The sequence below is a fragment of the Eumetopias jubatus genome, unplaced genomic scaffold (genome assembly GCF_037043125.1).
Source record: "Eumetopias jubatus isolate StellerSeaLion01/CBP00866 unplaced genomic scaffold, mEumJub1_p1.0 scaffold_7, whole genome shotgun sequence".
Classification (NCBI taxonomy): Eukaryota; Metazoa; Chordata; class Mammalia; order Carnivora; family Otariidae; genus Eumetopias; species Eumetopias jubatus.
In genome coordinates this window covers 95,393,696-95,419,680 of record NW_028274813.1, presented here as the reverse complement: position 1 = coordinate 95,419,680, position 25,985 = coordinate 95,393,696, and the positions used below count along the sequence as shown (strand labels likewise).

The window sequence follows — 25,985 nt, the reverse complement described above, 5'->3', positions numbered from 1 at the left end:
TCCCTTCCCACCCCCGAACAATCAAACTTTTCTTTGACTCCTTCCTCTCGGTTTCCAGTTCCTACACCCCTCTCCTCCTTACCACACATACATATACCATGCCCACATTCTCTGTGGTGGTTATTTTCTCAACCTTCTACAATGTTCTTAAATACCTTATGCAATTATAAGTGGTGTCAGAGCATTCCTGTACATGTCCCTTAGTAATGAATATTTTCAGTAATTCTCTATGATAAGGAGCCTTACTAATATCAAAGACCACCTCTGAAGACTTTTGTTGCATTGCACTAATACATTTACCTTTAATTTACTAAATTAGTTATTGGTGCATTATTTTCTAAAAACATTGTCTAATTTTTGCCTTTCTTCTGTCCTCTTCATCCTAATTCCACATCTTCCTTCTCCATTTAATAACTATTTCTGACACGAAGGATGCCCTCTGTTCCACTAATTACGCAAAATAAGGAAAAACAAACACATTTGTTAGTTAAATTTTATTTCAACTACTTAAAAATATATTGATGTATTTGTATCCTACTAGTTTTACTTACGTAGCTTGAATTATCACAAGCCAAATGTGAACATGATTTTCTTAGAAGAGAGAAAGCAATAATAACTGTAGATAAGATTATCTCTTTTTCACAGAAAAGCAAAGACAAAAAACCTTCTATTTCCTTTTTTGTGTAACATATTCGTCTGAATTTTCTTTGTGCCTCAAATCAATTCAGGAGACACTCTAAACATCTCTCCTTTAGCTTAACCTCTTAAGCGACAAACCTGAATTCACCAAATATAACTATGAACTTGTTTTATAGACATTTAAGATCACAGTGAAAACCTAGAAGCAGGGATAAAATGCAGAAAGAGAATTGATATTTTGTGGAAGTGCAAAGTATTGTGGTAATATGCATCAGTTTAGATAGAAAGTTGGCCTTGGAAAATATAAAATCTTATCAAGCAGAAGACCAATAAATCTAGGAAAACAGATGGCTGATCAGACTGAAGTATTGTCCAAATGCAGTTGTTCAAATCTGGCTTTAGATATGATGCTGAAAATTACTGTGGGACTTACCTGAAAATACTAATTCATTTGTACATATGAGCACGGCTTTCAACTTACAGGTTCTAATGACAGTGTAAACTCTGAAAAATCCTTTCACTATGTGGTAAAAACAAAAATGAAGAAAAGTCTGACTTGAGGAGCCTGTTGTCACTCAGAGATTCTAACTTGCTCCAGAGAAAGGTTGGAGAGGAGAATCCAGACATTCATTTCTGATTATTCTCAAGGTATCCCCCCACAGCCCAACACTTGACTCTACTTTACAAGAAAACCCTAGTCTGCTGAATGCCCACGTGGGGACAAATAACTGATACTACCATCTCACATCCACTAACCTACAAATGCTGATGGTTAGCAAGTTAGGATGAGCTGTGGGTAAGGCAAAGAGCGCAGCCACATAGGATCTGGTTTAAGGCCTTGTGCCCATAAGAGTTGTGGATACACTGGCTATGAGAACATCCATTTCTTTACTAATGTACAAAGGATGCTTGAATGACAGTGCTCATGTACATTTTAGGGGCAACTTCAATTTCACTCTGATTTATTCAACAAAGTAAAACCATATCAGACATTATTTCTTTAATACCAGTAAGCAGTTACTTGAGACATACCGACCTAAGACACATCTCCTGCTGCCTCATAAGCATCACCTAAGAACTTGTGGAAGTTCAAGTTCTCTGGTTGTACCCGGGTCTACTGAGTCCACAATTCTGGTGTGTGTTAAGAAGCCTCCAAAGTAAATCTGATGCAAGTTAAAGTTTGAAAACCACAGTCCTAACGAATGCATAGCAGGGTGGAGGTTAACTCTTCAGAGAGAACCTGTTGATGGAAGGGGTACCTAGCAAAGCCTGGAAGATAGAACTTCTGAGTGTGTGGACTTACTAATGATTTCTCTCTGTGGGACTCTTGGGCTTCAGAAATGGGGACAGCACCGAGAGAGAGGCAAGAGCCTAACAGAAGTTGTTTGCATCATGTTCTATAATAAAGTATAGTTTATATGAAGAGAGAATCATGAAGTATAGATGATTATTTTTTGGATGCAGCAAAGGAACTGCCATTCAAACAGCTCCAGATTAAATACAATGAAATTCAAATAGGATTATGGTGGTGAAGCCAGAGATTCTCTGCATTTAAAAGATCAAGCAGGATGACTAAAATATCTCCCATCCTCAATCTGCTCTCATTAGACTGCGGCTACTAGTGTTACTGAATGGGACAGCTATCAGTTACTCAGTATGATCTCCTGAGCTAATGCTGTGCTATTAGAATTAGAATCTTGTCAACACCACCAGTAGGTCCGTCTAGGATATGACTCTTGCAATCAGTAAGATAAGAAACCTGGTTCAAAATCCATCTTTTTAACCCCACTCTATTCATGGGACATTTAGTATTAGAGCGATGCATGGAAGACAAGAAGAGTAGTATCTGTTAAGTGACGTTAAAAAGTCACTTCGGTGCTTTCTAGCACTGTATTTTAACATATGCAGCATAAGAAAGAAACCCCCCCGCCCCGAGCTGCCTAGGTTTGGCCCAGAGGGTAAAAATAAATGTTGAGGTTTTGCTCTCTGACTTACCAGTTGATTTGTGATGACACCAGACTGTGAAGGTAGGATGTCTTAGAAGCATTTCACCCATGCCATTTCTAGTTGGGTGCTTGGTTGAGTTATTGAAACTTTCTAAGCTTGTTTCATCATTTGAATAATTAGGAGAAATAATAATACCTATGTCATGGGGTTATAGTGAAGGATAAGTGAGACAGTATATGTAAAGTGATTAGCACATAGCAATGTTCAATTATGATCAGTACTTTTGAAAAATAGGATTATGTTCCCAAAGAACAAGAAATACGCGTGTCTCATTCACCATTGTATCTCCAGTCCCTGGACACTCAATAAAAAAACAGCCAGATTTGTGGCCAGGACTCAATTAATACTTGTTGGCTTGTTTTTAATAATGAAGATATCATTACTTCATATCGCTCTTCTTTCATTAAACTACCCATTCTTGTCAAGAGCAGCAGTAAAGCCATAGAACTATCCATGACCTATGTGTACACTTCACCTCTCATCACAGCTATGAAATATGAAATATTTGTTTAGTATACTGAGTCTTATGTATGCTTTAGTAAGAACAAATCATCCCTTCAAGTCCCACTTTACAATGCCAAATCTTCCCAAGTGTTTTCGGATATCATTAATTATGTCTTTTCTCTGAGAGATGGTTTAAATCAATATAAGTCCCAGGAAGAGAATATGATTTCAATATTCTGATACAAGGATCCCTATTCCAAGAAGGATATGGTTTTCAAGACCAGTAGTCCCATCTGATGAAACAAAACAAATTCTAACAGTCTGACATTACTGTGAAATAGCTAATTCTATCAACCACAAAGTCCTATTTGATTTCTTAAAATCATTCCAACAAAATAGAATTATCTTTCAATGAAAATTACCAATTTCTGCTTTCCCAGAAAATGAGGTTTTTTTCTTACATTATTTCCTTGCAATAATAATTGGGTAATTTTGAATTTACATGGATTAAGAATATTTTAGGTATTTAAAATTTTTTTTTATTGTGCCAATAAAAGCTCACATTTCCTCAGTGGCACATGGAGCCTAATTCTTTTCTCCTCGCTTCAAAGAATGCATTTTCCTGTGCAGATTCTAACATATTACACTTTCCTCCAGCCCACTTGCAGTCTGAACGTGGCTGGGTGTGGCTTCACAGATGCAGAAAGGTCAAAAGTACCAAGGAGGGGAGGGTGGTCTGGAGCCCAGCTTTGTCTTGAGCCCCGGTGCCCCTTTCCTCCTGCTCTCTGCGCTTCCATGCCTCTACCTTACATAACCTGCTCCCTGACTACTCTGAGGGTGAATTCTAGTTACCTTTCTAATATCGTGCACCATTATAATAGTATGTTACTAAATATATTAACTCTGAGGTTATTAAATTCTCCATAGGACCCCTCCCCTTCCACGAGTCCCACAGAGTTCCAAGAATAGCATGTGACACACTTTTTTCAACAGTATCCCTAATGACTCCATTTCATTCTTCTCTTGGCAGTCACCTAAAATGCAGCTGCTTGTCAAGAAAAGACTTAACTTTGAGATTTTTTTTTTTAGAATAATTCTCCTGCAGAGCTTACTTGCAGGTTTCACCACATTGGGGAAGTTGAAATCAGCTGCTACCAAGAAAGTCCCCTCTGGAGATGATCAAAATAAATGATTTTAGCTATTATCTTTAAAAGTGGGAGGTTACTTTTATCTTCCTAATTAACATATAAAGACTAGAGTTCAAAGGTTAACAATACTTGATGGTTACTTGACGGTAAACAAATAATGTAATATGGTTTAGGCTGATGGTTTATGTACCTAAAAGCCTTCATTGGCTCCTCATTTTCTTTTTCATCCTTTTGATTTTTTTTAAATTATGCCTCCTCATTTTCTACTAAAGATGCTCGGCCACTTTGCCTGTTCTTCAAGACTCCTTACAAGGAGGACCTAACTGTCCCACTATAATTCCATCACTCTCTACTAATCCTATGCTCTCTCTTCTTTGGAATCTCTCAGGAGAGAACCCGAGTCACAGAATGGTGGAAGGTGACAAAGACTCTCTCCGTGACCAAACTCTGGCCAGGCTACTCCCAGGCCTCTTCTCAACCAGGCCTCAACCTTGACCTATCAAGACTTGAACAAAACTGGGGTGGCTCAGTTGGTTAAACCTCTGCCTTCGGCTCAGGTCATGATCCCAGGGTCCTGGGACTGAACCCCACATCAGGCTCCCTGCTCAGCAGGGGGTCTGCTTCTCTCTCTCCCTCTCCCCTGCTTGTGTTCTCGCTCTCTCTCCCAAATAAATAAATAAATCTTTAAAAAAGTTAAAAAGACTTGAACAAAATAGTAACAGCTTCTAACAGCTTCTAACAGGCTTCCACCCTGGAAAGATCTCAGATCCCCTTGAAATGCCTACCTGAGGAAACTAACTACTGTCTTTATAAGAAAAGCCAATTTGGGCATGCAGAGCAATACCAGGGGAACATGTACATGTACAGAGGAAGAACTATGTGAAAATCCAGTAAGAAGGCTGCTATCCCTAAGCCAAGGAGACAAGCCTAAGGAGAAACCAAATCTGCTGATACCTGGATCTCAGACCTCTAGCCTCCAGAACTGCAAAAAAGAAAAAAAAAAAAAAAAAAATTTCTACTTTTTAAGCCACCATCCTGTGTTATTTAACCATGGCAGCCCTAGAAAATTAATACACTAGTTCATATCACGTGGCCTTGATTATTATGGGGAACTTTTTTTAAGATCTGGTGGGCAGGGGCTATATCTTTCATTTCTTCTATTTCCCTTGAAACTTTTGGTAAACTAGTAAGTACTTTGCAAGCCTTCTTAAACTCTTACAGGAGGAAGAGATCTTAAGCTTATGTAATCCAGTTAATCACAGTCTGTCAACTAAACTACATTTTATAAAAACGAAATGAACTGGGGATGCCTGGGTGGCTCAGTTGGGTGGACATCTGCCTTTGGCTCAGGTCATGGTCCGAGTCCCACATCGGGCTCCCTTCTCAGTGGGAAGCCTGCTTCTCCCTCTGCCTGCCACTCCCCCTGCTTGTGCTTGTGTGCTCTCTCTCTCTGACAAATAAATAACAAATAAAATCTTTTTAAAAAATGAAATGAACTGTTCAGATTCATACTGTAGTTATTGGATGATTTGAAATCAGAACTCTGTTTTCATGACTCCAAGCCTAATATACTTTCTTTTTTTTTTAATTTTTTATTGTTATGTTAATCACCATATATTACATAATTTGTTTTGGTGTACTGTTCCATGATTCATTGTTTGTCCAAGCCTAATATACTTTCATTGTAGTACAATGTGTGTTAAGAATATTTGCAATTTAAAAATGAAATGCCGAGGCTTACTTTCAGCTAAAAAGCACAATATCTGAAATGATTTTGCCACTCTTAGCAAGTCTCTTCAGCTACCAATGACTGAGTCACTAATGTGGATGACAAATAGATTTGTAAAGAATGATAAATCCATTTTAAGAAACAAGAAGGGCAGGAAGAAAGATGACAAACCTGGAAACCAAATCTACTGGTACTAGAATCAGAAATGAAATCGGGGTACTGGTGTCAGAGCAGACAAACAGCAACATCCGTCAGGTTCTGTGCAAGAAAATAATAACATGCCACAATCCCAGAAAAGAAAACACTCATTCCCTCTAACCTACCTTCGCAAATCTTCTCATTAAGTGAGATAATGCTTCAGGATTAGGGCATTCCAGTTTCTTAATAATCTCAAAGCTCTGATTAAGCTGAGTGAAGACATCAACCACGGAACAAGAGAAGAGGGCATGATCAGATGTCTGCTGGAACTGAAGGGAGAGAAGGCGAAACCATCCCAATAAGCACATTGGAGGGAGTGTGGAGAGAGGAGAGTCATTCCACATAAATAACTCAGTCTCCTATATCATGTACCTTTATTTCACATGCCTTCTTTTCCCATTTAATAAAATGTTTACCTGTTTCAAAATCATTCATGTCCTTTTCTGGAAAATGTATTAGAACTCATATCAGGGGGCAGCCTGCTATTAATTGGTATCTCCATTGCTACATTGACGGACTGGTTCTTTTTATTTCTCATTCCCCATAGATATGAGGATGGTTTAGAAAGATACTATAGCTCAACACTTTTAAGTTGTTCCAGAGGGATCTTGAGGGTGTCTGTTCCCAATCTTGAAATCCTGGGAAGGTTTCAGGACGAGGAAGTTTTGTATAACCCTATTGAACTTGTAGACTCTGACCAATTCAAGAGGTAAAGGAATCCTGGAGCAAAAGGGTAACTAATTTTTTTTTTTTTTAATTTAAACAATTCCCTAAGGTTCCTGTCAGCCCTTCAAAGTTGTGTTTTACATTTATTTTGGTCATTAGAGGATTAAAATAAACCTTAATTAATAACAATGAGCCTAAGTATTCCCATTATCTTAAAAGTGAGTACTGTGAATGAACCTTGCCAATAAGCAGTCTTAAAGTAATTTAAACTCACTCCATCTTTTTTGTCTCTTCCTAGTGCTCCATGAAGGAACTCCATTGATACATCTTCATTTTCATCCAGCCACTGCATGACAAAAGGCTCAAACCACCTAAAAAAAATTAATAATGTTACATACTATAAAAGATATCATTTACACATAATTAACAGTGAATGCTGCTCTTTTCTTATATGAGACTAATTCAGGACCAAAAATTTCTTTTCATTCCCCTTTTCGCAGTTCTGTTTCCTCAGAGAACTTGAGCCTTACTTCGTCAAACACATCCCTGCTTATTTACTTTCAATGTCTATCTCTTTCTTGGCTCCTCCCATGCTACTTTAAATATGCTTAGTTCCCAATTCCCACACTACAATTTCCTTCACAATTCAAAATCCCGTAAAATGTAGATCTTATGTCCTGTCCTCTATCATGCCAATCTTTCACTTTTTAGTACTTTACTGATGGGCTTCCTTTCATCCATACCTACTCGTCTCCTGTAACTGATCCTGGGTGCTCACCTCTGGCTTGTTATGATCTACAATCTACCTGCAGTTGTGTTTTGTGAATGGTCTAAGTTTCAAAGCCCTTTTCTCCATGTGGTGGTACAATTGTATAGCACCCTTTAGTTAGAAGATCATCCTTTCCCCACTGCCTTGAATTGGCATCTTTGGTATAAATCAGGCAATGGCATATATGGGTTTGTCTCCAGACTAGTTTGTCGTACCGGTTTCTCTGTCATGTACTAACACCACACTCTTTTAATTAGTCTTGAGAACTGATAATGCAGGTCTCTAGGGTTTTTTTCTTTCTCTTCAAGACTGCCTTGGCTATTCCTAGCCCTTTGCATTTCTATATTACATTTTTTTAGTGAATCTGCCAATTTGCACAAAAACAGCTGCTGGAATTTTTATGGGATTGCATTAGATCTCTAAGTCAATGGGGGGAGAATTACTATCTTTACAATAATGCATCTTTTTAGGAACACTGACTACTTTATTTTAGTTCATCTTAAATTTCTATTAGTAACACTTATAGTTGTCTGAGTAGAGGGCTTGCACATCTTTATCACTATTCGTTTCTCATGGTTTTAATGCTATTCAAATGGTAAGGTTTATATGTAATTTTCTAATTGATTGTGGCTACTATATAGGAATTTAATTAACTTTTATATAGACTTATTATAGTCACTTTTTTGAGAGAGAGAAAGAGTGTGCCAGCATGAGGAGAGGGGAAGCTCAGCATGGAGCCCTACCCAGGGCTCCATCTCACGACCCTGAGATCATGACCTGAGCCAAAATCAAGAGTCAGACATTTAACCTACTGAGCCACCCAGAAGCTGCTTTTTAAATTTTATTAGTTATCCTATAGTTTTTTTTGGATTTTCTAGATGTACTATTATATCATAGACAAATGTTGACAGCATCAACATATGCTTTTATAATCATTATACTTTTCTATCTCTTTCTTATCTTATTATATTGCATAGGACTTTTAGTAAAATGTTAAATAAAGGTGATGTTATCAGCTATGATTCTCATTCTTGATTTCAGGGGGAAGCTTTCAAAATTTTATCCATAAGCATAATGTTTAGAGAGGAGATCAAGACAGCAGAGTAGGAAGATCTTGAGCTTCTGTTCTCCCACCAACACACCAAAATCTACAATTACATATAGAACTCATATCTCAGAGAATGAAGTGAAAATTAATAGAACAGATCTTGTACAACTAAAGATATAAATAAAAAGTCACATGGAAACAGTTAAGACAGGTAGAGAGATGGTCTGGTCAGGACCACTACCCCCATTGCGACCCACAGGTGTAGAAGCCTTCCCTGAAGAATAAGGGGTCTGAGATCCACACCGGGCTCCAAAGCCCAGAGAACCTGCACCAGGAAGATGAGCACCCATATCCAGGAGAGCCAGAGAGCAGCAGAAAATGGAAACTCCACTCTCAGTCACAGTCAGCCACACCAAAAGCCTGGCCCACCTTGGGCCTTGCAACTAGTCATGCCAGAGCCAACACTGTAAACTAGCACCCCTGAAGCAGTCACAGACTGGTCCCTCAGCCACACAGGTCAGGGTCAAGCCCCATTCACCAGAATGCCCACAGCAGTTGTAGCAGGGCCTAGCAGACAGATGTGCGAAGGGACAGCTCCCCACACAAGCAATTGTGCATGAAAAAACCCAACAACAACAACCTCTAGCCATAACAGGAGGGTGCATATGGCCCACACAGAAGACACCCCTGGGGCACCCAGCAGGTGACCAGGGGAGTTTATGATACTGGGCCCTACAGCACACCTTCTGCATAAAGCTCCTCCTTCAAGACCAGGAGAATTAGCTAATCTACTTAATACACAGAAAGAAACACAAAGAGGCATAATGAGGAGACAGAACAATATGTCAAAAAATATGACAGAAAGAACAAGACAAAACCCCCCAAAAAGAACAAAATGAAATGAAGGTAAGTGACTTACCAGATAAACAGTTCAAAGTAATGGTCATAAAAATGTCTACTGAACTCAGGAGAAGAACGAATAAATACCCTGAGAACTTCAACAAGGATAGAAAATGTTAAAAAGAACCAATCAGAACTGAAGCCTACAATAACTGAAATGAAAACTGTACTACAGAAAATCAACAGAACATTAGATTATGCAGAAGAATGGATCAGTGATCTGGAAGACAGGGTAGTGGAAATCATCCAAACTGAACATCAAAAAGAAAAAGGAATTTAAAAATGAAGATCATTGGGGCACCTGGGTGGCTCATTTGGTTAAGCATCCAACTCTTGGTTTCAGCTCAGGTCATGATCTCGGGGTTGTGAGATCGAGCCCCACATCAGGCTCTGTGCTCAGTTTGGAGTCTGCTTGAGGATCTCTCTCCCTCTCCCTCTGCCCCTCCCCATGCTCATGCTCTCTCTCTCTCTAAAATCAATCTTTAAAAATAAAAAATAAGGATAATAAAATAAATATAAATAAAATAAAAATAAATAAAAAATAAGTTTAAGGGCCCTCTAGGACCTCAAGCATACTAACATTCATATTATAGTGGTCCCAGAAGAAGAAAAGATAGAAAAAGGGACAGAAAACCTATTTGAAGAAATAATCGCTAAAAATATCCCTAACCTAGTGAAGAAAACAGATATCCAAGTCCAGGAATCACAGAGAATCTCCAAAAAGATGAATCTAAAGAGACCTACACCAAGACACATTATAATCCAAGTGTCCACAGTTAAAGATAAAGAGAGATTCTTAAAGCAGCAAGAGAAAACAATTATTTATGTATAAGTGAACCCCAATATGACTATCAGCTGATTTTTCAGCAGAAAATTTACAGGCCAGAAATAGTAGCACAATATATTCAAAGTGCTGAAAGGAAAAACAATTACAACCAAGAATACTCTACCTGGCAAGATTATCACTCAGAACTGAAGGAAGCATAAGGAGTTTCCCAGACAAGCAAAAGTGAAAGGAGTTCATTAACAATAAACTGGCCTTCCAAGAAATGTGAAAAGAACTTCTTTAAACATAAAAGAAAAGGCCATAACTAAAAAAAAAAATAATAATAATAAAAGAAAAAATCTCAGTGGTAGAGGTAAATACATAGTAAAGGTATTGTTTCAATCATCTACACAGGTAGTATGAAGGTTAAAAGACAATAGTAAAATCATCTAGACCTACAATAATTAGTCAAAGGATACACAAAATAATGACACGTAAAATATGACATCAAAAACAAAAAAAAATCGGGGAAGAGTATAAATGTAGTGCTTTTAGAACATGCTGGAACCTAAACAACTATCAACTTAAAATAGACTGCTATATATAGGATATTATCTATGAACTTTGTGGTAACCACAAATACCTATAACAGATACACAAAAATTAAAGAGAAAGAAATACAAACATAACACTAAGGAATGTCACTAAATCACATGAGAAGAGAGTAAGAGAAAAAGAAACAGGAGAAAAACTACAAAAATAACCAGAAAATGGTTGAAAAAGAAAACAATCATAAAATGGCAAGACGTACATATCTTTCAAGGGTTACCTTAAATGTAAATAGATTAAATCAAAAGATAGAGGGGGCTAAACAGATAAAAAAAAAACAAACAAACACAAGCTAGATTATATACATGCTGCCTATGATAGATTCACTTCAGATCTAAAGACACAAACAAACTGAAAGTGAAGGGACAGAAAAATCTATTCCTTGCAAATAGAAACAAAAAGACAGCTGTGGTAGAAATACTTATATCAGATAAAACAGACTTTAAAAGAAAGGGTGTAACAAGAGACAGAACAGGGGTTCAATCCAACAAGAGGATATGACACTTGTAAATATCTATGTACCCAAGATAGGAGCACCTAAATACATAAAGCAAATGTTACTAGACAAGGGAGAAATTCATGGTAATATAATAATAGTAGGGGACTTTAACACTCCACTTACAACAATGGAATGATCATCTAGGGAGAAAATCAGTAAGGAAACATTGGCCTTGAACAACACAGTAGACCAAATAGACTTAATATATACACAACACTCCATCCAAAAGCAGAATACACATTCTTTTTAAGTGCACATAGAATATTTTTCAGGATAGATCACATGTTGGACCACAAAACAAGTCTCAGTAAATTAAAGAAGACTAAAATCATATCAAGTATCTTTTCCGACCACAATGGCATGAAACTAGAAATCAATTACAAAAAGAAGAGTGGACAAAACACAAACATGTGGAATCCAAACATTATCAACCAGTAAGTCAATGAAGAAATCAAAGAAGAAAAGAAAAACCCTTGAGACAAATGAAAATGGAAACAAACAGCCCAAAATCTATGGGATGCAGAAAATGCAGTTTTAAAAGAGAGATAAATAGTGATACAGGCCTACCTCAAGAAACAAGAAAAATCTCAATAAACAATCTAATCTTACACCTGAAAGAATAGAAAAAAAGAACAAAGACCAGAGTTAAAAGAAGAAAGGAAATTATTAAAGATCAGAGCAAAAATAAAGACTATGAAAACAATAGAAATAATGAAACTAAGAGTGGTTCTTTGCAAACATAAACAAAACTGATAAACCTTTAGCTATGAAGAAAAAAAAAGAGGCCCAAATAAATAAAATCAGAAATAAAAGAGAAGTTACAACTTATGCCAGAGAAATACAAAGAATCATAAAAAACTATAATTATGTGCCAACAAATGGGAAGAAATGGATAAATTCCCAGAAACATATGATCTTCTAAGACTGACTCAAAAAAATAAGGAAATATGAATAGACCAATTACAAGTAATAAAAATGAATCAGTAAGAAAAAAAGAACTCCCAAAAGAAGAAAAGCCCAGGACCAGATGGCTTCACTGCCAAATTCTAGCAAATATTTAAAGAAGAGTTAGGGCGCCTGGGTGACTCAGATGGTTAAGCGTCTGCCTTCGGCTCAGGTCATGATCCCGGGGTCCTGGGATCGAGTCCCGCATCGGGCTCCCTGCTCCTTGGGAGCCTGCTTCTCCCTCTGCTTCTCTCTCTCTCTCTCCCTGTCTCTCGTGAATAAATAAATAAAATCTTTAAAAAAAAAAAATAAAAATAAATAAAAAATAAAGAAGAGTTAATACCTATCCTTCTCAAACTATACCAAAAATTAAGGAAGAAGGAATGCTCCAAATTCATTCTACATTCTCAGTGTTACTCTGATGCCAGAGTTAGACAAAGACACCAGAAAACAATACAATTACAGGTCAATATCCCTGATGAACACAGAGGCAAAAATCTTCAACAAAATATTAGGAAGCTAAATTTAAAAATACATTAAAAGGATTATACACTGTGATCAAGTAGGATTTATTCCAGGGATGAAAAAATGGTTCTCTATCTGCAAATCAATCAATGTAATACCACGTTAGCAACAACAACGAAAGAATAAAAATCATATAACCATACCAATAGATGCATAAAAACCATTTGATAAAATTCCCGATCTGATAACAACTCTCAAAAAGAGAGTATACAGGGAACATGCAACAACATAATAAAGCCCATATATAACAAACCCATGGCTAACATCATACTTAATGGTGAACACTTGAAGGCCTCTCCTTTCATTTTTTTAAAAGATTTAATTTATTTATTTGACAGAGAGAGAGAGATAGCAAGAGCAGAAACACAAGCAGGGGGAGTTGGGAGAGGGAGAAGCAGGCTTCCCACTGAGCAGGAAGCCTGACATGGGGCTTGATCCCAGGACCCTAGGATCATGACCTGAGGTGAAGGCAGCCACTTAACAACTGAGCCACCCAGGCACCCTGAAGGCTTTTCCTTTCAGATCAGGAACAAGACAAGAATGCCCAGTCTTGCCACTTTTTTTCTACACAGTATTGGAAATCCTAGCCACAGCAATCAGATGAGAAAAAGAAATCAAAGATATCCAAATTGGGGAGGAGGAGCAAAGTGGAGGAGTAGGAGACCTAAATTTCATCTGATCCGAGGAATTCAGCTAGATAGGTATCAAAACACTCTGAACACCTAAAAACTCAACAGGAGATCGAAGAAAAAAATAGCAGCAACTCTCTGAACAGAAAAGTGACCACTTTCTGGACAGTAGGACATGTGGAGAAGTGAATCCAAGGTGATATTTGGAAAGACAGACTGCAGGGGGAAGGGAGCCGGCTACCAGCAAGTGCTAGAGGAGCAGAGCACAAAACTAGAACTTTTAGAAGTCTGCTCCACTGAGGGACACTGCTCCAGTGGCTAAGCAGGGGGTGGAACCCTCATTGGGACAGTGTGGTATCAGGACCCTCGGGGTCACAGAAAGACTGGGGGTGCCTGAGTGTGGCAGAGCTCCCAGATATGGAGCGGGGAAGCGAGCTGCAAAGACAGAGCCTAGGAGTGGGCTCTCAGCTCGGGTTTGCCATAAACTGTGATCCCTGGCATAGTCAGGCCACTACTCTTCAAGCAGGGGCCCAATAAGCGGCAGATCCTGGGAGACTCCCCTTCCTCCCCTGGGAGAAGAGGCACAGGAGTGTACTGCAGGATCTGCTGGGTTTGGAGACTCCAAAATGGGATCGTGTGCCAAAGAGAAAGGCTTGGTCACAGGCCGGGTGAGCACAGAGTGCAGCTGGAGACCAGGGAGACAGGACTGATTGACTGCTTTTCTCTGGGGGCTCACTGAGGAGTGGGGAACCAGTTCTTGGTTCCTCTGGAGTGGAGATTGGGAGGCTGTCATTTTCTTTCTTGTCCTCCAAAGCTAGATGGAAAGCTTTCAGGGAACAAAAGCTACCAAGAGCAAACCCAAGCAGATTATCTAGCCTAGCCCCTAACAAGGGTGGTGCAATTCCACCTCAGGCAAAGACATTTGAGAATCACCACAACAGGCTCCTCCCCCAGAAGATCAGCAAGAACAGCTAGCCAAGACCAAGCTTACCGATCAATGAGAACAGCAGAACTCCAGCACTAGGGAAATACAGCACATAGACTTCAAGGCTTTTTTCCCTACGATTCTTTAGTCTTTCAAAGTTAATTTTTTAAATATTTTTTATTTTTCTCTTTTTCTATTTTTTTTGAATTTTTCTTTTTCCCCTTTTCAACCAATATCTTATCCCTTTTTTTTAAAATCTTTTTTATTTTTCATTTTTAGAGTCATATTCTATCCCCTCATTGTAGTTAACCTTACTTTGTGTGTGTGTGTGTGTGTTTATATATATATATATATATATATATATATATATATATATATATATATGGTTCTCCCTTTAAAATTTTGGCATATAGTTTCTTCTAACAGAGCAAAATATACCCTAAATCTCTGGTGTATGGCTTTGTTCTAGTCTCCTGCCTGATCACATTCTCTCCCCCTTTTTTTTTTTATTTCTCTTCTTTCTTTTTTCAACCAACATATCTTATCAATTCCTTTTATAAAATCTTTTATAATTTTCATCTTTACACTCGTATTCCATCCCTTCATCATATTTACCCTTGTTTTTGTATATATATAAATTTTTCTTTCTTTAAAACTTTGGGAGGCAGTTTCTTCTAACAGACCAAAATATGCACAAAATCTAGTGTGCGGCACTGCTCTATTCACCAGCCTGATCATATTTAATCATATTCTTTTTCTTTCTTTCCCTTCCCCCCCCGCCCCGGTTTTGGGTCTCTTCTGATTTGTTTAGTGTATATTTTTCACGGTTTGTTGTTACCCTATTAGCATTTTATTCTCTCATTCATTTATTCTCCTCTGGACAAAATGACAAGATGGAAAAAAATCACCTAAAAAAAAAAAAAAAAAAACAAGAGGCAGTACCAACTGCCAGGGACCTAATCAATAAGGACATTAATAAGATGTCAGAACTAGAGTTAAGAATGATGATTGTAAAGATATTAGCTGGGCTTGAAAAAACCATGGAAGATACTAGAGAATCCCTTCCTGGAGAAATAAAAGAACTAAAATCTAACCAAGTTGAAATAAAAAAAGATATAAATGAAATGCAATAAAAAATGGAGGCTTTAACCACTAGAAGAAATGAAGCAGAAGAGAGAATTAGTGATATAGAAGACCAAAGGATGGAGAATAAAGAATCTGAGAAAAACGGAGATAAACAACTACTACTAGACCATGAGGCCAGAATGCGAGAGATAAGAGATACCATAAGATGAAACAACATTAGAATAATTTAGGTCCCAGAAGAAGAAGAAAGAGAGAGAGGGGCAGAAGGTATATTGGAGCAAATTATAGCAGAGAACTCCCTAATTTGGGGAAGGAAACAGGCATCAAAATCCAGGAGGCACAGAGAACCCCTCTCAAAAATCAATAAAAATAGGTCAACACCCTGACATCTAATAGTAAAACTTATGAGTCTCAGAGACAAAGAGAAAATCCTGAAAGCAGCTCAGGAGAAGAGATATGTAATCTACAATGGTAGACTGGCAGCAGACCTATCCACAGAGACCTGGCAGGCCAGAAAGGACTGGCATGATATATTCAGAGCACCAAATGCGAAAAATATGCAGCCAAAAATATGACAGCTAGGCTGTCATTGAAAATAGGAGAGATAAAAACCTTCCAGGACAAACACTAAAAGAATTTGCAAACACAAAACCAGCCCTACAAGAAATATTGAAAGGGGTCCTCTAAGGAAAGAGAGAGCCTAAAAGTAACATAGACCAGAAAGGAATAGCGACAATATACAGTTACAGCCACCTTACAGGCAATACAATGGCACTAAATTCATATCATTCAATAGTTACCCTGAATATAAATGGGCTAAATGCCCCAATCAAAAGACACAGGGCATCAGAATGGATAAAAAAACAAGACCCACCGATATGCTGCCTGCAAGAGACTCATTTTAGAGCCAAAGACACCTCCAGATTAAAAGTGAGGTGGTGGAAAAACATTTACCATGCTAATGGACACCAAAAGAAAGCTGGGGTGGCAATCCTTATATCAGACAAATTAGACTTTAAACCAAGACTATAATAAGAGATGAGGAAGGACACTATATCATACCTAAAGGGTCTATCCAACAAGATCTAACAATTTTAAATATCTATGCCCCTAATGTGGGAGCAGCCAATTATATAAGCCAATTAATAACAAAAGCAAAGAAACACACTGACAACAATACAATAATAGTAGGGGACTTTAACACCCACCTCACTGAAATGGACAGATCATCTAAGCAAAAGATCAACAAGGAAATAAAGACTTTAAATGACACACTAGACCAAATGGACTTCAAAGATATATTCAAAACATTCCAACCCAAAGCAACAGAATACACATTCTTCTCTAGTGCCCATGGAACATTCTCCAGAATAGATCACATCCTAGGTCACAAATCAGGTCTCAACCGGTACCAAAAGATTGGGATCATTCTCTGCATATTTTCAGACCACAGTGCTTTGAAACTGGAACTCATTCACAAGAGGAAAGTCGGAAAGAACTCAAATACATGGAAGCTAAAGAGCATCCTACTCAAGAAAGAATGGTTCAGCCAGGAAATTAGGGAAGAGTTAAAAAAATTCATGGAAACAAATGAAAATGAGAACACAACTGTTCAAAATCTTTGGGATGCAGCAAAGGCAGTCCTAAGAGGAAAGTTTATAGCAATACAAGCCTTTCTCAAGAAACAAGAAAGGTCTCAAATACACAACCATACCTACACTTAATGGTGCTGGAGAAAGAACAGCAAATAAAGCCTAAACCCTGCAGAAGAAGAGAAATAACAATGATCAGAGCAGAAATCAATGAAATAGAAACCAAAAGAACAGTAGAACAAATCAACAAAACCAGGAGCTGGTTCTTTGAAAGAATTAACAAGATTGATAAACCCCTGACCAGACTTATCAAAAAAGAAAAGAGAAATGACCCAAATAAATAAAATCATGAATGAAAGAGGAGAGATCACAACCAACTCCAAAGAAATACAAACAATTACAAGAACATATGAGCAACTATACGCCAGCAAATTAGATAACCTGGAAGAAATGGATGCATTCCTAGAGATGTATCAACTACCAAAACTGAACCAGGAAGAAATAGAAACCTGAACAGACCTATAACCACTAAGGAAATTGAAGCAGTCTTCAAAAATCTCCCAACAAGCAAGAGCCCAGGGCCAGAGAGCTTCCCAGGGGAATTCTACCAAGCGTTTAAGGAAGAATTAACAACTATTCTTCTGAAACTGGTCCAAAAAAATAGAAATGGAAGGAAAACTTCCAAACTCATTATATGAGGTCACCATTACCTTGATCCCAATACCAAAGACCCCATCAAAAAGGAGAATTACAAACCAATATCCCTGATGAATATGGATGCAAAAATTCCCACCAAAATACTAGCCAACAGGATCCAACAGTACATTAAAAGGATTATTCACCACGACCAAGTGGGATTTATGTCTGGGCTCCAAGGTTGGTTCAACATCCACAAATCAATCAATGTGATAAACTACATTCATAAAAGAAAGAAAAAGAACCATATGATCCTCTCACTAGATGCAGAAAAAGCATTTGACAAAGTACAGCATCCTTTCTTGATCAAAACTCTTCAGAGTATAGGGATAGAGGGTACATACCTCAATATCATAAAAGGCATCTATGAAAAACCCACAGCGAATATCATCCTCAATGGGGACAAACTGAGAGCTTTCCCCCTAAGGTCAGGAATACGGCAGTGATGTCCACCATCACCACTGCAATTCAACAGATTATTAGAAGTCCTAGCCACAGAAATCAGATAACAAAAAGAAATAAAAAGCATCTGAATTGGCAAAGAAGAAGTCAAACTCTCACTCTTTGCAGATGATATGATACCTTATGTGGAAACCCAAAAGCCTCCACCCCAAAACTGCTAGAACTCATAGAGGAATTCAGTAAAATGGCAGGATATAAAATCAATGCAGAGAAATCAGTTGCATTTCTATATACCAACAACAAGACAGAAGGAGGAGAAATTAAGGAGTCGATCCCATTTACAATTGCACCCAAAACCATAAGATACCTAGGAATAAATCTAACCAAAGAGGCAAAGGATCTGTACTCAGAAAACTATAGAATACTCATGAAACAAATTGAGGAAAACACAAAGAAATGGGAAAACATTCCATGCTCATATATTGGAAGAACAAATATTGTGAAAATGTCTATGCTACCTAGAGCAATCTGCATATTTAATGCAATCCCTATCAAAATACTATCAACTTTTTTCAAAGAAATGGAATAACCCTAAAATTTGTATGGAACCAGTAAAGACCCTGAATAGCCAGAGGAATGCTGAAAAAGAAAAGCAAAGCTGGTGGCATCACAATTCTGGACTTCAAGCACTATTACAAAGCTGTCATCACAAGACAGTATGGTACTGGCACAGAAACAGACACATAGATCAACAGAACAGAACAGAGAGCCCAGAAATGGACCCTCAACTCTATGGTCAACTAATCTTTGACAAAGCAGGAAAGAATGTCCAATGGAAAAAAGACAGTCTCTTCAACAAATGGTGTTGGGAAAATTGGACAGCCACATGCAGAGGAATGAAACTGGACCGTTCTCTTACAGTATACTCAAAGATAACCTCAAAATGGATGAAAGACCTAAATGTGAGACAGGAGTCCAACAAAATCCTAAAGGAGAACACAGGCAGCAACCTCTTCGACCTTAGCCGCAGCAACTTCTTCTTAGAAACTTTGCTAAAGGCAAGAGAAGCAAGGGCAAAAATGAACTATTGGGACTTCATCAAGATAAAAAACTTTGCACAGCAAAGGAAACAGTCAACAAAACCAAAAGACAACCGACAGAATGGGAGAAGATATTTGCAAATGACATATCAGATAAGGGGCTAGTATCCAAAATCTATAAAGAACTTATCAAACTGAACATCCAAAGAACAACTAATCCAGTCAAGAAATGGGCAGAAGACACGAACAGACATTTTTCCAAAGAAGACATCCAAATGGCCAACAGACACATGAAAAAGTGCTCAACATCGTTCAGTATCAGGGAAATCCAAATCAAAACCTCAGTGAGATACCACCTCACACCAGTCAGAATGGCTAAAATTAACAAGTCAGGAAATGACAGATGTTGGCAGGGACGCAGAGAAAGGGGAACCCTCCTACACTGTTGGTGGGAATGCAAGCTGGTGCAGCCACTCTGGAAAACAGTATGGAGGTTCCTCAAAAAGTTGAAAATACTCAGAAAGTACATTTAGCTAGTAGTATTGAATTCTCTTAAAGGAATGCTTGAATATTTTTTTAATTACTGTTTTACCATTTTTAAATACTTGCCTTATTTGAATGTTTAGCAGTACCCCCTTCCCACTTATATACTGTGTGGTACGATTTTGCTTGCCTATAAGAGTTTAAAAAGTTTCCATGTGAAATACTCTGACATAAACATACATGTAACTTACATTAACTGTTAAAAATTAACAGTCTGATTTAATAAATGGTTCATTTTAAAGGTTAAGAAAAAAGAGTTGAAAATAGAGCTATCTTACGACCCAGCAATTGCACTACTGGATATTTACCCCAAAGATACAAATGTAGGGATCCAAAGAGGTACGTGCACCCCAATGTTTACAGCAGCAATGTCCACAATAGCCAAACTATGGAAAGAGCCCAGACGTCCATCAACAGATGAATGGATAAAGAAGATGTGGTGTATATATATACAATGGAATATTATGCAGCCATCAAAAAACCCTGAAATCTTGCCATTTGCAACAATGTGGATGGAACTAGAGGGTATTATGCTAAGTGAAATAAGTCAATCAGAGAAAGACAAATATCATATTATCTCACTGATATGAGGAATGCTTAATCTCAGGAAACAAACTGAGGGTTGCTGGAGTGGTGGGGGGTGGGAGGGATGGGGTGGCTGGGTGATGGACACTGGGGAGGGTATGTGCTATGGTGAGTGCTGTGAATTGTATGCAACTGATGAATCACAGACCCGTACCTCTGAAACAAATAATATATTATATGTTTAAAAAAAAAAAAGAAGATAGTAAGAAGGGAAAAATGAAGGTGGGGAAATCGGAGTGGGAGACGAACCATGAGAGACTATGGACTCTAAGAAACAAACTGAGGGTTTTAGAGGGGAGGGGGGTGGGGGGATTGGTTAGCCCAGTGATGGGTATTGAGGAGGGCACATATTGAATGGAGCACTGGGTATTACACGCAAACAATGAATCATGGAACACTACATCAAAAACTAAAGATGTAACATATGGTGACTAACATAACATAATAATAATTAAAAAAAGATATCCAAATTGGAAAAGAAGCAAAACTGTCATTATTTGCAGTTGATATACCATATCTAGAAAACATTATGGACTCCATTGAAAAACTATTAAAACTAATGAATTCAGTAAGGTTGCCAGATATGAAAGTAATATACATAAACCTATTTCACTTCTATACACTAATAACGAACTATCAGAAAGAGAAATTAAAGGAAAAAACCTATTTATAATTGCATCAAAAAACACCTAGGAATAAAGTTAGCCAAGAAGTTTAAAGAACTGTACTCTGAAAATAATACATTGATAAAAGAAATTGAAGATGACACAAAGAAGTGGAAATATATACCATATTTGTGATTTGAAGAATTAATATTGTTAAAATGTCTATACTACCCAAAGCAATCTACAGATTCAGTTCAATCCTTATCAAAATTCCAATGGTATTTTTTACAGACTAGAGCAAATAATCCTGAAAATTGTATGGAATCACAAAAGACCCCAAATAGCCAAAGCATCTTGAGAAATAAGAACAAAGCTTTAGGTCACTCTTCCTGATTGCTAATTATACTATACAGCTATAGTAATCAAGCACACACACAAAAAGACACACAGATCAACAGAACAGAAAAGAAAGTCTAGAAATAAACCCATGTTTATACATGATGAAGAATATACAATGGAGAAAAGGCCATCTCTTCAATAAATGGTGTTGGGAAAACTGGACAGCTACATGCAAAAGAATAAAATTGGACCACTTTCTTACACCACATACAAAAATAAACAGAAAAATGTATTAAAGACTTAAATGTAAGGCTTGAAACCATAAAATTCCTAGAAGAACACATATGAACGAGCTCTTGGACATCTTAGCAATATTTTTTTTTTATCCATTTCCTCAAGTAAGGGCAACAAAAGCAAAAATAAATAACTGGGACTACATCATACTAAAAAGATTTTGTACAGCAAAGAAAACCATCAACAAAACAAAAAGGGAACCTACTGAATGGAAATAATATTTGCAAATGATATGACCCATGAGCTGTCAATGTCCAAAATATATTAAAAAAAACTCACCAAACTCAATATAAAAACATCCATTTAAAAAATAAGCAGAGGACCTTAACAGACATTACTCTAAAGAAGAAATACAGATGGCCAACAGACACCAAAAGATGCTCAAGATCACTTATGATCAGGGAAATGCAAATCAAAAGCACAAGATATTGTCTCACATTTGAAAGAATGACTATATATATTTAAAAAAAAGCAAACAAGAAATAAGTATTGTTGAGGATGCAAAGAAAAGGGAATCCTCATGCACTGTTGGTGGAAAATCAAAATTGTGCAGCCACTATGGAAAAATTTATGGTGGTTCCTCAAAAATTAAAAACAGAAATATTATATGATCCAGCAATCCCACTTCTGGGAATTTACCTGAAGAAAATGAAAACAGTCATTCAAAAAGACTTATTTACCATTACATGTTCACTACACCATTATTTACAGTAGCCAAGATAGGAAGCAATCTTAAGTGTCCATCTTATAATAGATGAATGGATGAAGATGTAATATAGATATACCATGGAATGTTAGCCATAAAAAAAGAATGCAATCTTGCTATTTGTGACAGCCTGAGTAGATCAAGAGGATATTATGCTCAGTGAAATAAGTCAGACAGAGAAAGACAGATGCCATATGATTTCACTTACATATGGAATCTAAGAAAAACAAAACAAAAAAACCCACAAAAAACCATGCAAAACAGAAACAGATTCATTGATACAGAGAAAAAACTGGTGGTTGCCAGAGGTGAGGAGACGGAAGGGATGGGTGAAACAGAGCAAGGGGATTGAAAGATACAAACTTCCAGCTATAAAATAAATAAGACATGGAGATACAATGTATAGTATAGGAACTATAATAATATAACAATTTTGCATGGTGACAGATAGTAGCTAGATGTATGGTGGTGATCAATTTATAATGTTTGTAAATGTTGAGCAATTATGTTGTACCCCTAAAACTAAAATAATATCTTATGCCAACTACATTTCAATTAAAAAATAGACACAATGGTTATATCGTTGTTTCTTTTTTGAAAGTGAGTCTTTTATTAGATTAAGATAGTTCCCTTCTATTCTTAACTTCTAAGAGATTATTATAATAAATTGATACTGTATTTTATTAAATTATTGTTCTGTGCCTAGTGTAATGACTCTAGGGATTTTCTCTTTCATTCCTTAAATGTGGTGAATTGTATTCATTGCTTTTAAAATGTTAAACTAATTTTATATCTCAGGAATAAATACCCATTGGTCATATTAGTCTTTTTATAAACTACTGGATTCTATTGGCTAATATTTTACTTTTTAAATATATTTTCAGAGAGAAATTCTTTAATTATATGTCATATCTCAATAGGTTTCAGTAGTTGAGGATATGCTGGCCTCAAAAAATGATTTGAAAGTGTTCCTGTCTTTTTGGAACAATTTGTGTAATATTAGTGATATTCTTCTTTAAACAGTTGGAAAAATTCTGTTTGGATCCATCTGAGCCTGGAGTTTTTGTTGTGACATGATTTTTAACGATGTATTCAAATTTTAAAAGTTATGGGTCCATTCAGATTTTATCTTTTTTTAAATTTTAGCTTAATAAGTTATATAAAGGAATTGGTACATTTTTGTCTAACTTTTAAATGTACTGGCATAAACAACGTCTTAATATATTTTATCTTTCTGGATCTTTAGTGATGTTTTCTAGTAACAATAATTTGTGACATCTGTTTTTCCTTTTTTTTTCCCATTGGCCTTTTAAGTCTTTTTTTTATTTTTATGTTTTTCTTTTTTTTTCTTAAAGATTTTATTTATTTATTCGAGAGAGAAAGAATGAGAGATAGAGAGCACGAGAGGGAAGAGGGTCAGAGGGAGAAGCAGACTTCCTGCTGAGCAGGGAGCCCCATGTGGGACTCGATTCCGGGACTCCAGGATCGTGACCTGAGCCGAAGGCAGTCGCTTAACCAACTGAGCCACCCAGGCACCCTTATCATGTTCTTCAAGAACAAACTTTTCGCTTTGCAATTTCTTCTATTTTAAAATTTATTTTTGCTCTAGGTCCTGTTGATCATTTTCTCCTTCTACTTTCTTTTGACTTAATTTGTTTTTTAAACTAGTCTTATACTACTGATTTTATACCTTTCTCCCCCTTCTCTCTATAGAATTAGAAGCTACACACTTTCTTCTATTTCCTGTTTTAGCTGCAATCCACAAGTTTCAACATGCGATATTTTATTATCACTTAGTTCAAAATATTTTGTAATTTACACTGATTTCTTTTTTACTCAGGTTTTAGAGAGTTCTGCTTAATTTGCCTATCTGGTTATTTTCTTTTTTTTCTCTCTCTCTTTAAGTTTTTTATTGTTATGTTAATCCCCATACATTACATCATTAGTTTTTGATGTAGTGTTCCATGATTCATTGTTTGTGCATAACACCCAGTGCTCCACGCAGAACGTGCCCTCTTTAATACCTGGTGATGGGTATCTGGTCATTTTCTACTTATCTTCTTGGAGTTGATATCTGGCTTAATTCCACAGTGGAACAAGACCATACAGTATATATTTCAATCTTTTAAAATCCATTAGACCTACTTTATGGTTCAGAGAATAGTCTATTTAGGTAAATGCACCACGTGCGTGTGATAACAATGTGTGTTTTGTCATTGTTGGTCATAAATTGTAGATGGGTGTGTGTGTGTGTGTGTGTGTGTGTGTGTGTGTGTAAACAATTGCCACAAAAAATTGTGGAACCTCTAGGTGACCAGATACAGATAGATAAATATCTTTAAGTGTGTTATTCATGTTGTTGAAACTTCTGTATTTTAACTGACTGTCTGATTCTTCAGTTGCTGAAAGAAGTATAATCTCCAAGTAGAATTGCTGAGTTGTTGGTTTTTCCTTTCACTTCTGACAATTTTTACTTTATGTATTTTGTTGACATGTTATGAGATACATTTACAACTGATATATCTTTTTGAATTGCTCCTTTAATCATGAAATATTTCTCTCTCTCAAAATTGTTTTATTGTTATATTTCTTATTTTGAAGTCTATTTTGTTTAATATTAGTATAGCTGTGAAAATTTTATACCAATTATTGTTTTCATCTTTTACTTAACCTTTCTAGATACTTACGTTTTAGGTGAATAAATTATAAGCAAGATAGTCTGGATTCACTATTTCATCTGTAGGACAATATTTGTTGAATAGAGTATTAATCCATTTATGTTTAATGATTACACTTAATCTTCTGATAAATTTAATTTTAAAGACATCATCTTGCTTCCCCCACCGCCCCCTAAATTTCCTGCCTGCTCTTTATTTTTCGCATTCTCCTTTCCTGCCCTTAGGTATGTTTGTTTTACTCTCCCTTCACCCTATTGTTTTATGGATGCATAGTACTTATGGGGTTACACTATAAATTATAACACCCATCCATGACACATTAGAGGATTTTTAAATTGAGTATTTTACACTTGCAAAACAATTCAAGGATCTTATAACATATTAACTCCATTTATTGCTTTTCTACCCTTTTATGCTACTGTTGTCTTGTATCTTAATTCTATGTACCTTTTCTTCTACAGATTTTTTTTACTTTAAATAGTTAATGTATTTTTAAGTGCCCTTCTTTGCTTACCTTTTCTAATGTATTTTATCATTTACTACATTACTGCATTTTTATCTTCAGTCATTTTCTTTCTATCTGAAGCATGCCTTATATATTTTTGGTGAAGGGCTGCTGGAAATGGGTTCTTTCAGCTTCTCAGTTATATAAATATACTTATTTCATCTTGTTTTGAAAGGATATTTTTGATGTTTATAGAATTCTAAGTTGTTAGTTGTTTTCTTTCAGCACTTAAAAGATATCATTGCAGTGTATTCTGGTTTTCAGTCCCTCCTATTGAACAATCATCCAAGAGTGTTACTGCAGCTCCTTTGAAGGTAAAGTGTCTTATCTTCCTTGACTCCAATAAATGGGAAGATTTTTTTTAATTCTTTTCTGGTTTTAAGCAATTTTATATGATGTAATGACAGGTAGTTTTCCTTGCTTTAAATATCCTGCCTAGGATTTATAGAAATTCTTGAACTGTGGCTT

General features: G+C 36.6%; 1 protein-coding gene across 3 annotated transcripts in view; it reads right to left on the bottom strand.

Moving 5' to 3' along the window:
* UNC13C (unc-13 homolog C) overlaps positions 1-25,985 on the bottom strand; it is a 601,702-nt gene that overhangs the window by 116,544 nt on the left and 459,173 nt on the right. For all 3 annotated transcript variants that reach the window (XM_028100275.2, XM_088025127.1, XM_028100274.2), the window contains 2 exons: positions 7,106-7,202; positions 6,291-6,434 (listed from right to left, as the gene is read on the bottom strand). In XM_028100275.2, the coding sequence (XP_027956076.2) occupies positions 6,291-6,434; positions 7,106-7,202 (241 nt within the window). The remainder of the gene's footprint in view (positions 1-6,290; positions 6,435-7,105; positions 7,203-25,985) is intronic.